The sequence below is a fragment of the Callionymus lyra genome, chromosome 16 (assembly GCF_982586985.1).
Source record: "Callionymus lyra chromosome 16, fCalLyr1.hap1.1, whole genome shotgun sequence".
NCBI lineage: Eukaryota > Metazoa > Chordata > Actinopteri > Syngnathiformes > Callionymidae > Callionymus > Callionymus lyra.
In genome coordinates this window covers 17,893,520-17,910,042 of record NC_141833.1, presented here as the reverse complement: position 1 = coordinate 17,910,042, position 16,523 = coordinate 17,893,520, and the positions used below count along the sequence as shown (strand labels likewise).

Sequence of the window (16,523 nt, the reverse complement as noted above, 5' to 3'; positions counted from 1 at the left end):
TATTTTTATTTTATTCATTTATATTTCATTTTTTACTTACTTAATCTTTATTTATAACTGTTTTTGTTTCTATTTTTGTTTTAATGTGTATGTCCTAAAATGTGTGTGTACTGCTGAAACAACAAAAACTTCCCCAATGTAAGTAAGTAAGTAATTTTTATATGTATAGCGCTTTTCCAGACCAGGGTCACAAAGCGCTTAAACAATCAGAACAATATTCAATAAAGTATATAATTTAAAGGTCAAGATAATGTGGTAAGAATAAATCGATATAACATGTATTTTAGTTATTGTTTGGAAAGAAAAGATGAGATGATGATGAGATTGATGAAAAAAATAATGTCAGTTAATAAAGGTAAAAAAACAAAGAATATGTATATTTGCATGAACAAAAACTCACAACCGTTTTGTAATATATTGTTTATTAATTGTAGTGGACTATTATTAAAAACATCAAGTAAAAATGAAATGTCTCTACACAGCAGCAGAAGCAGGAGTTTTGGGCTGAAACGACATTTTTGTGCTTTTTAATTTCTACTCGGCGGAGATGAAGACGACAAATCCCTGCGCTACACACTCTGGATGTCCCACACACACACTCACACACACACACACACACACACACACACACACACACACACACACACACACACACACACACACACACACACACACACACACACACTTTTTCTCCCCATCATCTAGTGACGGACACATTAAGTGTGACTGCCTGAATATGTTTCCTTAAATAAGAGATGAAAATAAATATTCATGGGCTTTTAACGCTCCACCTGTGGCCTGGACCGTTTGACCTTATGACCTTTTTCATCCATTATGAAATACAGAAAAACAGGAAGAGAAAAAATGGCGAGCTAGCACAGCTGCTGTGGCGCTAGAGAGTTGAATCTTTGCAAAGCAAAGTGATATAAATGCACTTTTGAAAGTCGCTTTGTTTCTGTTTAATAACCTTTAATATGACTGTACATGTAATATATTACTTTTGCAAGATAATTCATTGAGAGATAAAGTGAGACGCTAACTAGCTAGCTGCTTTTGACCCGGTGTAGGTTCTTGTTGTGAAGTAGCTGCACCACTTTCCACGCTAATAAATGTAGCTTCAACACTTCATAATGTCTCTCTTTAAGAATTAAATATAATAAAAATGAATCTATGTGAGCTAGCATAGGCAACCACCTTTAATTTTAAGCTAACATTAGTAGCCGCAAATGTTAGTAGTCCCGCCATTTTCTAAGCTAGCTAGCTAGCTACACTACTTTGTGATCTTACATAGGTAGTTGCGCATTTTTGTAAGCTAACATTGTGTGGCCATTGGCTTTCTCTCCAAACACTTTAAGTTGCGATCCTCTAACGCAAACATACTTTGATTCCGAACTGTTATATTAACCCACAATCTGGCTAATAAACATTTTGTAAAGTTTAGTTTCTTTGTGATGCTTTAGCATCAATATTATATTGCCTTAAGAGTGACAAACTAGTGTGCATTTCAAGAAAGAGATATACTTTGCTAATGCTAACGATATTTGATAGTACACATTTTGGGGAACCGATATTCCCGGAGGACGGTAAACTCCTGAGATGATAGCTACATCTTCAGTTATGCATTTAAAGATTGATATATTAACCAGTTCCTAAAGGAATAAGTGGGACACATTTGAAAATAAAGACATGTTAATAGTTTCCGATACACATCGTAGCATCTCTTTACGCAGTTAAACATGCGGACTAGGTTCTCCAGCAACTTCCTCCACATATGTCCGGCACACAGAAGGTAGAAGATTTTCAATGTAAAGGGACCTCAGGGGCGGGTTTTATGATCTTACATTTCGTGCACAGGAAGTCCTACATATACGCGCCCATCCTCCATCACACCTGAGAAATGTTTTTAAAAAACAAAAAAAAAGGTTGTACAACAATCTTGGAATAAATATAAGGCTCCAACTATTCAAGTTATCTAGAAATATTCATGCGCAAAATACACTTCCCCCAGCACAATCTTCCGACGCTCTCGTACAAGTCATCTGGGTGTTGCTGACTCAGCCTAAGCATAGCTTGTGTTTAAATGTAGATATAGGCAGAGAGAACACACGGAACTGGTTAGAAAAAGAGGGAGAGAGCGATAATGTCTCAACCACGGCCACCGATTTTAAGGGACACGCCGGCCAAAAGTCAAAATTTCCAGTAAAGTACTTTAGAGGCATCATTTCCTGCACACGTGCCTCTACCGTGCTGGTCCAGGTCCTGGTCAGACCAGGATGCCTGGCGAGACGCTCAGTATAGCTTTGGTTTACTGGTTTGGATTAACAGAGGAGAAAAAGTTAAGGTTTGGAAGGCCAAACGTGGATAAAAAAAACAAGCTGTTCGCTAGTTCCTCAACAATTGCAGATTGTCGTTGAAAGATCCAAAATGGTGTCCGAAGTATAAGGTGCGAATTTGAGGTTCTTTTCCGGTGTTACCTTCATTGGGCTTTCCAAAGACCTTCAGCCTAATGGGCCTTTCCCACCGGCTCGTCTTAGCCCTGCTGTGGACTCGACTCTACCCAGTTCGTGTTGCGCTAGCACTAGCATAGTCCATCGAACCAGATCCTAGTTATATTCCCAGATCCGCTCAGTACCGACTCCCAACACCAGAAACAAACCCTTCTTTACAATAAAACCGTTGCAGGACCGTTGTTCCCTGAACAAGGTCTAGGCCTTTTGTGTCTGGTAAGTAAACCATTGCCTCCAGGTTTCGCAGTGATGGTTATGACGGCCACACCAACCGCGAGTAAGTAACAGGGCCGGTGGAAACGCAACACAACAGCAGAGCCAAGTCGAGTAGGGCTGGAACGGTGCAGTGGAAAAGACCCAATAATCACCTTAAGAAAGACTGTACTGAGTATACTTCAGTTGGTCTCACCACAGACCTCAGGCAGACTGTCTGAACTGGTAACTTTACATCATCCTTTGGATTCCAATCTTGTTTTGTATTCTCTGGTTGAAAAGGTGAGACATTTTCTAAGACGTGATTTACGAGGACATGCCAGAGCCAGCACCGTGGTTAGAGGAACGCAAGCAGTTCGTGAGGTAAGCTCTGATGAAGATGATGGACTGAAGACATGAGGTCTACGGAGGCAAAGTTACCAGACCGGCGTGAGGATGACCAGGACGGCATCTGATTTTGACAGGCAGCACTTTGGGGGCATGGAGAGTGTTTCATGTGGTCCGATTCTAGTAAAACTGTTATTGGGACATTAGCCTCAAAAAAAAAAGTTCCGAACCTTCTGAAACAGACACACCGAGGGGTTGAGATTATGTTCCACTTGTTTTTCAACTTTGAGAGAGACTTCCTTCCCAAAAAACGAGCATTCCTAAAATGGCAACACAAGATATGGCTTTTACGGTTCGAACTGAAACTACACACCGTGATACACTATAGGTCTCTGTAAACATTCTTGGTTCCTAGGTCTCTGTTTCTGACTGGTCGGTGGTGACGCTGCCGTTCAGTTCGCCGAGTCCTGATTGTTCCTGGATGTCCGTCATCTCCCCGAGGATGAAGGTGGGTTCCCTGGTGCTGTTCGTGGAGCAGCTGTCCAGCTGCTTGGCCGCCTGGTTGGTCAGCGTCGGCTCTTCGTCCAGCCGGCTGGAGATGGACCAGTAGAGATGCGCGTCAAGTCTTGCTGCCGCAAGTGAGAGTTCTCGCGCGGAGCACGACGGCGTGTCCACCTTTGAGAGGACGAAATAGAGCCACATTGTGAAAAAATGTCCAAATTTGTGTCTTTTGGATTTTGATTCCTGTTTTGTGTTCCTTGATTCCTGTGTGTATGACACATTTCTCTATTTGTGTTGTTTTGTTCTAGCGTTGTTTATTTGATTATTAATGTGTTCTTCGAGTGTGTGTGTTCACCACCGTGTATTATTTTGCTCTAGCTTTTTGTATTTGATTATTATTGTGTTCTGTGATTGTTGATCGATCACTAGGTGTGTTTTTTTGGATCTACTGTTTTGGATTTGAACAACATTTGTTCTATCAGTGTGTATTGACCACAACATGGTTTTTTGCTCTAGTGTTTTGTATTTTATTATTATTGTGTTCCATGAGAGTGTGTTGACAACCACATGTGTTTTGCTGTTTTGTGTTTTACATTTCAGAATTATTTCCCAGTGTGTTTGTGTTTATAACAAATTATGTTTTGTTTTTTCTGATTATAATTATATTTCATTATTATTGTGTTCTGTGAGTGTGTGTTGACCACCACGTATGTTGTTGCTTTGTGTTCTAGACTTCAGAATCATTCCTCAGTGAGTGTGTGTTGACCACCATGTGTGTTGTTGCTTTGTGTTCTAGACTTTAAAATCATTTCCCAGTGTGTGTGTGTTGACCACCATGTGTGTTGTTGCTTTGTGTTCTAGACTTTAAAATCATTTCCCAGTGAGTGTGTGTTGACCACCATGTATGTTGTTGCTTTGTGTTTTAGACTTCAAAATTATTTCCCAGTGAGTGTGTGTTGACCACCATGTATGTTGTTGTTTTGTGTTCTAGACTTTAGAATAATTTCCCAGTGTGTGTGTGTTGACCACCATGTATGTTGTTGCTTTGTGTTCTAGACTTTAAAATCATTTCCCAGAGTGTGTGTGTTGACCACCATGTATGTTTTTGCTTTGGTTCTATACGTCAGAATCATTTCCCAGTATGTGTGTGTTGACCACCGTGTATGTTTTTGCTTTGTGTTCTAGACTTCAAAATGATTTCCCAGTGAGTGCGTGTTGACCACTTTGTGTTGTTGCTTTGTGTTCTATACGTCAGAATCATTTCCCAATGAGTGTGTGTTGACCTCCATGTTTGTTTCATGTTCTCTGTGCTACTCTTGAACTTTGAATTTACGATAACATATGACACGTCAAATCATCAGTGAAGGAACAACTCACTCGAGAACATTCATAAGCTGAAGAAAATGAATGAAAGAAGGAAGTAATTACATCAGCTCAGTCGTTCTGAACAGGATATTTTTTGCTCTTTTCTTTGGCAGGCTTTTAAAATCCCACAGTAGAACTCTGTTGGTTTCCCACTCAACTTTGCGATGGCCGGCCGCCAGAAAAAATGTGCCGACCAAGTGATTAACCTCATAATCAATCAATATTTTAATTGAAGTGCCGTAATTTATTGTGGAACACACTGTTTACAATCATGTCTGCGGCGTATTTTAATGACGGTGAGTAATGCGTTTGATACGCTCGCCGCTCAAACTACAAGCTAATCGCAGCTCTTTGGCCGATTACTGTTTGAGCTCTTGTGTGTTTTTTTTTTTCCTCCATCTTCTGCTTAAAGCTCTCTCGTTTCCAAAAGGTTTCGTCTCAACGCTTCCAGCTATTTATGTCTTCCGTTGATATAAACACCGAATCAATACTTCCAACATTACCCAGCATGCATTGAGGCAGCCCGGAGAGACCGGCCACGAGTGAGAACTCGGCTGACATGTAGGTGGAGGCAGGAATGTTGTTGCTTTGTGTTTTTGTGGTGTTTCAAGATTATTACCTTTGGCTCGTTTCTCTACGCAGGGTTTTTAATTTTAAACACGTACCAAACGAAAAATCTTAAATTAAATTGATTTCTCTTCCAAGGTCACATCGCGAGGGCAGCAGTCCAAGTAAAGACTATCCCCTAGAAACACTCGGTTTGTCCTGGGTCTGCCCCAGGACATCCACCCAGAGGAGAAACCCTCACAGGATGGTTGGGTTAAAAAAAGAAGTGATTAAAGGCGTGTAAAATAAACGTGTGCATGTGTCTAAATAAAAAAAGGATTTGTGCTAATTTGTGGGTCGATTCTTTAAAAAAATTAATAACTTAACATTTGATATATTGACACAACACACAAAAACATTGTACTTAATTACGTTTAATAAGTGTATTAAAAAAAATCTAAAATTGTTATTTAAATGCATATTATAATAATTTGATCGGTGCTTAAGTTTTCAATGTGAGGATTAGAGATGCCAGGAAAACGTTTTTCGAAGGAGTAAACGCCACCTCTGACCTGGAGGATATTTACTTATTCAAGTTTGTTTTTGGGTGAAAACCTTTGGAGTGAGATAATTAACGGCTTGTATAACTTCGACGAAGATATTACAGCGAACAAACAGCTCCGTGCTTCAGACAGACATGTAAACTCTGTGTTGTTCTCACTTGTATACAAGTAAAATCTGTGACTTTAAAACAGATCTGATTTCTATTCTTTGTTTAAGTAAGTGAGAGCCTTAAGTCAGAATCCTAACCTGAAATAACTTTAACTAATACAAGTTATATTAAGACTTCTTTAACTCAGAAAGTTATAGAATCAGTGTATTATGGCTAAACACTTTAAGGTGAACCCTATGTGACCCTTTATTTATACTGAGTTGCCAACAAATCAGAATTGTTGGAATCGGAATGGTCTTCTGTGAACATTTTTAACCAGAGAGACTTTACCTCAAACGTGTGATGGAAGGCTCCGTAGTCTATGTCGAAAAAGCCTTCTGCCAGTGACATCATTGGGCTGAACCTGTGACCCCACATCACCTCCTCGGTCAGATACGAGCTTCTGGCTTGACACGTCATCCCTGCACACAAATACATTGAGTTAGCTAGATACACCGATATGTTACACGAAGTCCAGGCAAAAAAAATCACTAGATTTTTTAATTCATAAATAATCCAGAGGCAATAATACGATATATTGCGTTATATTTTTATACTGTAGTAACAAGGATATATGTGTATTATTGTCGAGTACTTGACTCTGGTGTTGCAGAATTTACAGACCACATGACTCTTGACGAAATCGTAACTGCTTTCATTTCTTAAACCAAAATATGTCCAAATATCCGCTTTAAAAGCTGCTGGATTCTGCTGTATCCTCTCGTCCTCAGTCGTTGCCGGGATCTCACAGGATTCCATTGTTACTTTGGCCGCGGAGGACGTAATAAATGCTGCCATCTAGCGACCGGAAGGACATTCAAAACTTTTGGCAAACTTGCTAGGTAAGCTTGAGGCTAGCAGCGCTATCTGCATGTAACAAACTTACGATTTCAAATGAAGATGAATAAGTAATAAATAATAAGTGCAACTCTCTGCCTTCCTTTCACTCTGTAATCTTTAAAAGAAATGTTTATATTCACTAGGCAATCAAATCTAAAAGCTCGCCGTCGCTCCCGAAACAATAACGAGAGATGCTCGCGGACGTCTTAAAAGCAGGATTTCATTCTCTAATGGACGTGTTGAGGGGCGTAAGCTTTTCTGTTGAACATGCAGCATCTCGGAGATTAATGTGGTCACGTTCATTTGCTTCTGTCCGACATCAATTTTCCGCTCGCCGTCACAGCATCGCTGAGACAATACGGTTTGTTCTCGCTATCGAGCAGTTTTTTTTTTCCAGGGCAGGGATTTGCATTTTCCTAAGAGTTTTTCGCGGGACAATCTGATGGAAACGGTGGTTGCGGTCGCGGCTCCTTCGGCTCAGGCTGGACAAGCTTTTGTCGAGCTCAGCAATGGACGGTTGATCGATGGTAAAGATTTGGTATTGACTGTTGCTACGTCAACGGTGGTGCTGAGTCTGCGTTTAAATCTTAAAAAAATCATGAAAGAGAACAAACTCTATGCAGATATTAAAACCGAGTTCAAACCACAACCAAGTACAGGTTAGTCAGTTTGATTTAGTGGCTTAAGAATCGCTTGCTATGAGTTTGTGTTTCTTTACTTTTGTTTCAAGATTATTGTCAAACTATCTAGTTATTCAACATCACTGGGAATTTTTGACAGTGAAAAGAAAGTTTAAATTAAGAAGAATTGCAATCTTTGTCCTACAGTATTAAGAACTAGGGGTGTGTATCGTCAATAATCCAGGGGCAATAATACGATATATTGTGTTATATTTTTATACTGTAGTAACAAGGATATATTTGTAGTATTGTCGAGTACTTGACTCTGGTGTTGCAGAATTTACAGACCACATGACTCTTGACGAAGTCGTAACTGCTTTCATTCGTTTTGAAACCAAAATATGTCCAAACATCAGCTTTAAAAGCTACTAGAATCAACTGTATCCTCTCGTCCTCAGTCGTCGCCGGGATCTCACAGGATTCCATTGACACTTTAGCTGCGGAGGACGTAATAATTGCTGCCATCTAGCGGCCGGAAGTTTAATTGCAACACAAAAATAAAAACACATTTAATACATGTTAATTGTTAATTTAAATTGTTTTTAAGTATGTTTTATACCCACTCTATTGAACTAAAAACCATAAAAGAACTATGGTAACATATAAAATATGATTTCCAAGCCAAAAATGTAAAATGAAAAGAATAAATGAAAAGAAATATCGATACAGTATCTTAATACTGTATCTCAAGTATTTAAAAATAAAAGATATTGCACCACATCTATATTTTCTAACAACCCTATTAAGATCTCTAATCAGACATGAGTAATCAAAATTTGGGGATACATTTTAATTACTTTTTAGCTGCTGTGGTAGGATATTCCTGAACTGAAACTTTACTTATTCTTCTTCATGATGGTTCTACACACTTTGGTCTCACTCCCTCTCAATGAACTCTGCAGCAGCGCGTGATGGTGTTTTTTTTTTGTTTCTTTCTCACCGGTCGCCTCCACCATTCCCTCCAGGATGACCACGATCTCAAAGTCCTCCTTCTCCAGCTGGGACTGCGACATGTCCCAGAACGGGGAGCAGGAGTCGATCTCGTGCGAGATGACGAGCGGCGAGACCAGGAAGAGGCGATCGTCGCCCGTCTCGAAGCCCACGCTGATGTCTGTCTGGTCCAGAGGGATGAACTCGCCTGGAGAGCAATGAGCAGAGTCAGCGATAAAGCTTTTCTTAAATTACGACATATACCTTTAAAATGTGTTAGACATCTGCATGACTATGGCTATGGTGATGAGTTCACAGAGAAGGAGTGAGATCCTTTTTTCTTTCTTTTTTTGTCTTTTTTATCTGTATTGTTTTAATATTTTTGGGAAATAAAGTGAATGTTTTTAAATGGAATGTATATAAAATTAAATATTGCACCAATTATTTTACGGCATTAAAAAAATGATATATGGTTGATGTTCAATTTAAAAATATAATAAATATTCCATGTTATTTTCTTAAGAATCTTTCAATAAAAAAAATAAAATAAAATATATATATATATATATATATATATGCAATCAAATTACGATAATAGCTTATTTAAGAGTTTCCTATTTTTATTAGTAAAGGTTTACACATCATTAAAATCCCTCATTTTTGTCTTTATTTTTCTTGTTGCTCACTGAAGATACAAGAAAAAAAATATTTTAAATGAAAAAATGCATAATGTAATTTAGTTATTAATATTTAAAAGGGTGCAAGCTTCATTTTTTTTCAGTTGAGTGCGACAGATTCGAAATATGACACAGAAGCTGATCATTTTTGGAGGACTTGCAACTTTTAAAGGCTGTTACTTGCTTAATACTCAAGGTATTCAGCTCTAAAACTTTCCTCTAAATGAGACGAAGAAAATGAGTCTATTCACGCTATTGTAACTAGTAATAAGGGAGTAGTTGAGGAGGAATGTTTTAGGCCTTTGCAGACAAAATTATTCCCAAAAACGGCTTTGTCCAGAAGAGCTCTGTAGGACCCCTGAGAACCAGGCTAACTAAAGTCCTATTTATAGATAAAGATGTGGCCCCAGAAGAAAATGGAATTGCCTGCCCCTGAGCATCCATTGAGTTAAAAGGGGAAGTTCCATTTGCACTGTTCCTCGGACCGTTCTTACCTTCCTGCGTCTGTTTGGACTTTATGAGCTTGGCCCTCATGTTGGCCCCGACTATATGGGAGCTCCGCAGATCGCCGACTCTGAACATCAGACAGAGCTTGTCGTCCCTCAGGGAGATGACGGCGTGTTTGGAGAACACCAGCGTCTCGGCCCGTTTGTTGGGCTGCGATATCTTCACGAACATGCAGCCGACCTGGACGAGGGAAGACAGGGTTTTGTTTTTTTTAAAGCCATTTCAGAGCGACCGGACCCCCTGGTCCCCCTCCCTTCTCTTGGCACCTTTCCAACGTTGAACATACATAAACCGTGATTCATCCAATCGCTTCATCAGCACTTTCTGAAAAGAGCCATCTTTTTTTTAAGTGTAGCATCTACGTTCATTTCTAGTGATTTATCCCTTCCCTGATATTTATTCTTATCTCAGCCACTTTCCTTAATTGACCGAACCCGTCATCGTCCCCGGGTCTTCCGCCCATCAACGGCTCAGCTATGTAGAAAGATCAATCAATATTCAGGACCACTTTATTCTTGGACACTCATTGTCTTTAAGTGAAGGAAACTTTAATGTTGAGCCGGATGTTTAGGGAGTTGTTTCGGTTGATCTGTTCCTGACCTCGAAACCTTTATTGCCTAAAAAGCCATCATAGATACGGAATATATGTACGGCAAAAATACATGCGTGTAGATGAGGAACTTGGTGGTAGGTATGCACTCTCTGAGCGCTTTTTCCAAGGTCCTCCCCGGTGGTTCTCACCATGAAGGCGTTGACCATGGACCCCAGTATGGCCTGCAGCAGCAGCAGTATGGTACCGACGGGACACTGGTCGGTGATGACCCGGTAACCATAGCCGATCGTCGTCTCCGTCTCGATGGAGAACAGAAACGCCGAGATGAAGCCGTTGACGTTGGCGACACACGGCGTCCAGTCCGTGTCCTCCAGATGGTCCAGATCACCCCTTAGGGGCGGACAATGGTAGGTGGAAAAGACAAAAATAGAAAGTGAGACGAAAGGAAGATCTAGTACGTTCGATATAGGTTTTTCTATGGCGCCATCTGCCGCGTCGGCTCTTTGCCTTCGGGCAGATTTACTTCCTGACGATAAACTACACGAGTTAATGTCTGCGATTAACACCGGAGCGAGCCGTGTAATTAAAGAAAGTGGTGTTCACGCACGTCGTCCACTGACCGGTGTTGGTGACCACAGCAACACAGCTAGCGCCGGCCGTCCTGTCAGTTATTGACATAAGAAGGTTGTAATTTGAGCTAATGAGCGTAAAGGATTCGTGGTGAACCGGAGGCACGTCTCTCCATGAAATATGATGATAATACCGTTTAGTTGATGGTTTTGCTGTTATGGCAGAATTATGGGACGTTTTTTCAGCCGACGTTGCAGAACTGTCCCGCGGGGCTGCCACTTCTGTCGTCTTTAATCCTTTGTTCGGAGAGACTTAGCCACAGAAATATTGCCATCATTCCCTCAGATGCTTTGTTAGCCTCGAAGTGACCAAGTGTGATTAGGATTGTTTGACTGAACTCGAGTTCTTTATCCGAAACATGCTTCATTGTTGGTACGGTGTCAGGACTTGATAATGCTGCCTGGGCCTCATGCAGAAACCGGAGACGTTTTGTGGGTACAACCACAGAAAAACAGTTGAAACTAAAACCGGCTTGCCCACCCCTGGCCTATGCCCTAAGTTTTTTGAGTACCGCATGCAGTTGATTCAGAACTCTGCAGCCAGAATTCTGAGCCGCTCTAGTAGAAGAACTCACATTTCTCCGATCCTTAAAACTCTTCACTGGCTTCCAGTTTCTTTCAGGATCAACTTTAAAATTCTGGTTCTTACTTTCAGAGCTATTCATGGTCAGACCTTCCATCAGTGATCTGATCCAGACTTACACCCCAGCTCGGGCTCTGAGGTCTGTGGATCAGAATCTACTGATGGTTCCACGCACACGGTTCAGGACCAGAGGAGAGAAATCCTTCCAGACTGTTGCTCCTAAGCTTTCCTCTGTGTTTGATGATCTACTGACTCCTTCAAGAAACATCTTAAGACGTTTCTATTTGTTCAGGCTTTTCCTTGATTTTCTGGAACTCCTGTTGTGTTATCAGTTTTATCTTGACCTTTTAAAGTATATACTTTATTGAATATTGTTTTGATTGTTTAAGCGCTTTGTGACCCTGGTCTGGAAAAGCGCTATATAAATAAAAATGACTTACTTACTTACATATAAGGACTACATACCTGCAGTAGGCTATGAGGTACCAGATGGCGCCAAAGAACAGCCATGTGACAGCGTAGGCCATGACGAAGACAAACAGTGAGCAGCGCCAGTTCAAGTCCACCAGTGTCGTGAAGATGTCGGTCAGGTAGCGATACGTCTCCCGCATGTTGCCGTGCTGGACGTTGCAGCGTCCGTTCTTCTCCACGTAACGCTGCCTCTTGCGTCGAGCACGTGCTGTGGGGAAGAAAAGGATGGGTGGTACCATGAGAGTAGAGGATTGGACCTTGTACTTCAGCTGGGAAACCAATCAAACGGACCAAAGGTATATCTTTAAACACGTTCATAACCGCAGGCTTCCCTTGATAGTACAGTAACGAGCTGAAGAGTCAATTTTGTGCAGAAATCAAAAATTTGGATGTGTTTTTCATACACCCGCAGGTCTGACTTTGATGCTTGAGAGACATTTTTTCAGACATCGCTTGTCAAAATGGGTTTTTATTTCCCGTCTTTCGTTTATTGACGCAGCTAAATCTCTGCTCGACTTCCCGTCAAACACACTTACGTTCTAATGCGTTCAAGACGGTAAGAGAGGTTTACAACGTGAGTCCGATTATGATCTTTGTCTTTGGCCGGCTCAGGTCACGATCATAGTTGCATCTTCTTCGGGTACGAGTATCCTTCCTGGATGTCGACGGCTTTTCTGCGTTCATGCAACGCAATAAGGCGACACTCAAGGCACTGCTTGCTGATCAGTCGAAGGTGGAGGTTTCGGGTGACATAGTTGCGGATCTGACCGGCAGGTTTGTACCTACATCTAATGTGGACCTTCCTGCCTCAGATCCTCCATAGCAGTGATTAGCTCTGTGACCTTTATTACTGATGATGAAGGCAAAATCTGGGCTATCGGTTCCCCAAACTGTCACCAAAGTTCCTATTTATTACCTTGAGAAATTGTGTGTCCTCTGAAGTCGCATGAAACTAGAGACGTATCGATACTTCGGACCCACACGTACACCATCCCACGCGCCTATATTGTAGCTCAAATGTAATCAATATCAACCCATACATTGTGCTTGACGTGAAGGTGCTTTAGGCTCTGATGCCGATTTAAGAAAACTCACCCCATCCGAATCTCCCCCTTTCCTTTTCCACTTGCACCTTCTTTCTCGACTGGTTGGCGTTAGCCTCCCGCTCGGCTAGCTTGGCCTGAAAGGACCGGCCGATCTTGACCGGCACCGGGGGATACGACACAGTGTCCGTGGTGACGACGTGGCCCAGTTCCTCGCAAACTTTGAGGTCCCCGGCACCGGGGGCCGTGGTTTCCGAGGGCACCACGGCGACGTCGCCCTTCTCGTCCACGGGAAGGGAAAGCGTGTCCGGGCGAGACGGGAGGACGGAGTTCTCCAGAGCCATGATGTGCGGGGGTTAGATGGGAAAGTGTCTAATTGATTGCGTCCCTATGGTCGACTCTGGCCTGTAGCTATTGATCCGACCATTTGTTTGCTGCAACACAACCTGGAATACAAGAGAAGAATGGAAGAGGATTGATTTGCTGGACCATCATCATAAATCTCTGCATGAAGTGAGGAATAATGTCTTGTTTATTTAAAACACAGTTCTGTGGACCAAAAATAGCTATTGATAAAACCGTCATGACGGTCCACTCGTCCACGAGACCGATACCACTTTGCATTTTATAAACTAGACATTTACATTAGGTTGGAAACATACAGAATGACCTGCATGAAAACGTATTCCTACCTCAGCTTTAAATACCTTAAAACCCTTTTATTGTGACCCAGATATGGTATTGATACAACCTCATGACAGACATGATGCAGACCATTAAAAACACAGTTAATACGTTTATTTCAAAACATTAAAGGCACAAATGGCCATTAAGATGTCCTTAATATGTTAGTATAATTTATAGAAATATCAAATATACAGACTGTTACAGGGTGGTTCATTACACTGCACTACAGATAGCACTGTTAGATAATAGTTAAGTTAGCAAGTATAACATTTGGGTTTAAAAATGTCCTTCAATTTACATTACAGTTGAAAAAAAAAAAGTGTGACGGTACAGCCATGAGTGGTAAATCGACCTCCCAAAAAGACACCTAAAATATCAATAAAAGCAAGTAAACCATGGCAAAATCTGGTGGCACTTGCTAGCTTAAAAACCTGGGTCCTGCAGGTTTTGAGTGATGTTAGCTTCTTCTTAAAGAAACAGTGTCTTTGTACTAGCCATGAAATTAATCTATTAAACAGTGTTATGTAAAACTGTAGTGGTAATAAATCATTATTTTCTTTATAAGGAATTAAACTTGTTTTTGAAAAAACATAGTGTCATATCAAGAGTATAATTTTAACAATAAATTATTTTTGGAATAAATATTTTAGGTGAAAATTCAACGAGGGAAATTTCAGACGTGGAGAAATTGACCATAAAAATATTTATATTTACTATGAGACTGTATTTAGCCCTCAAGCTAAGTGAGCATGTATACTGTTTTAGTTTAAACTTAAACTCACTTTACAATACAATTGGAAAAAAAATGTATTCATCATGTAGTACTCACGTTAGGTTAATTTGTCTATTTAACTAACAAACAATACGATCAATAGAAGCAAATAAATCATTAACAAATCTGCTGGCCTCTTAGCTCGTCAATTCTTATGGCAACACTGCTAACTAGTGGCTGTTATAGTTACTAGTTTGTTATTTGTTAGTGATTTGTAATCAGATTTTGCGAGTTTAAAATTATGTTTTTATAAATACACGTTTATTTGTAAACGTATTTAAGCAGCCAAAGGAACAATTGAAATCCTGGCGATGACTGAGGACGAGAGGATACAGTGACTCCAGCAGCTTTTAAAGCTGATGTTTGGACATATTTTGATTTGAAAACAAATGAAAGCAGTTACGACTTCGTCAACAGTCGTGTGGTCTGTAAATACTGCAACACCAGAGTCAAGTACTCGACAATACTACACATATATCCTTGTTTAAGTATCACAAAATATCGTATCGTTGTCCCTGTACCGTGATACATATCGTATCACTAGATTATTGCCGATAAACACCCATATTATTGATTATAAATCTAATTATTGATATGACTTTTTATGATTTAAAGCTTAATACAATAATTAATACCACAATAAATACAATTGTTGGATATCAAAACACATGTCCAAACCATTGACTATCTGTAGATTAAAAGTACATTTTCAAATATTAATGAGACAAAAATAAGCCCATACAAAAGTATCCTTTTTTCTGCGTGAAACTAGTCCATGAAGACGTCATGAAGCTCCACATGTATTCATTATTAAATGTGTAACTACTCGTTCATCTTCCATTAAGAGCCTCTGGTGGTCTCAGCAGAGTTAAATATGGATTTACCTCTCAGGCCCGCAGAGGTTTTCTAACGTAAACCTACTGTAAGTGTGTGGAAACTGAGAGGAAAATATTCATCCTCATCCCCATCATCCCCATCATCCTCCTCATCCTCATCATCATCATGGCGTGGCCCTGATTTATTTGCCCAGGAAAAAAATGGAGTCCTGGTCCAGCAGCCGGTGACAGGATGACGCACCACATGAATGGATCAGGAACACGTTTTGTTGACCGACCCCTCGAGATAAAAAAAAAAAAAAAAGGAGCCTCACCTGCTCCGCGTCGACACTTGTGGACGTCAAGTCGCTTTCACCGGGAACAGAATCCGGTCCCGGGTTCTTGGAGCTGTCGGGAGATCTCGGAGACTTCCATCGGTGGTGGTTTGCCAGCGTCGCAGGTTCGGTCCCGGGGAGGAGAGAGAGGGAGTAAAAACAAAGAGCGGCGAGATCATCGTCCAGGAACGATGGAGAGGAGAAGGACGATCACGTTTGTCGCCGAAGGAGCTTCATCTTCAACGGATCTGACGGTCAGGTGTGGAGGATCAGCGGAGGATGCTGTCATCATGCCCGGCCCACATCCAACCCTGGCCCGCCTCACGACTCCTGTTTCACCGGAGACACGAGCCTCAGACCCCCCACTCCTCCTCAGCGGCTCCCCTAGGCTGTAGTTACGCAATTCTTACCATTAAATCATTTCTTATGTATGTTTACTATTGATGTGAAAGTCTCGGTTGAAAATGTATCAGAAAAAACAACAACATTTTATTTATATATAAATCAATAATTGATGGGGGTAATTTTTTTTTTATGGTTTGTAGAACAATAAAGAAAATAAATAATTAAAATTAAATTAATCATGATTAAAATGCAAATAATAATAACAGCATTTGTTTCTTTTTGTGTTGCATTTAAATTTCCTGCAACTAGATGGCATCAGTCGTTACATTCTGCTGCTAAAGGAAGAATGAAATTAAGGGAGATCCCGGCAATGACTGAGGATGAGAGGATACAGGTACTCAAAATAATTTTTCATTTTTTATCATAGTTGTTTATTTGTATTTAAATAAAGCGTGTATAAAATCATTCTTTTTTTTTATTTGCTC

General features: G+C 40.6%; 1 protein-coding gene across 1 annotated transcript; it reads right to left on the bottom strand.

Moving 5' to 3' along the window:
• Positions 1-453: 453 nt before the first annotated feature.
• kcnj9 (potassium inwardly rectifying channel subfamily J member 9) lies at positions 454-16,063 on the bottom strand. The gene is made up of 8 exons (XM_087810287.1): positions 15,694-16,063; positions 13,137-13,530; positions 12,036-12,249; positions 10,547-10,748; positions 9,793-9,985; positions 8,632-8,829; positions 6,463-6,593; positions 454-3,722 (listed from the first exon to the last, which is right to left on the bottom strand). The coding sequence occupies exons 2-8, from the start codon at positions 13,426-13,428 to the stop codon at positions 3,459-3,461; spliced, it is 1,494 nt and encodes a 497-aa protein (XP_087666413.1). The 5' UTR covers positions 13,429-13,530; positions 15,694-16,063; the 3' UTR covers positions 454-3,458.
• Between the last annotated feature and the right edge of the window lie 460 nt (positions 16,064-16,523).

Coding starts and splice junctions, on each gene's coding strand:
- kcnj9 (XM_087810287.1), bottom strand. CDS start 13,428: ATGGCTCTGGAGAACTCCGTCCTCCCGTCTCGCCCGGACACGCTTTCC. Junction 9,986..10,546: donor CCATGGTCAACGCCTTCATG/GTGAGAACCACC, acceptor TCCCTCGTCCAG/GTCGGCTGCATGTTCGTGAA. Junction 3,723..6,462: donor CCTTCCATCACACGTTTGAG/GTAAAGTCTCTC, acceptor GTCCTCTCAAAG/GTGGACACGCCGTCGTGCTC.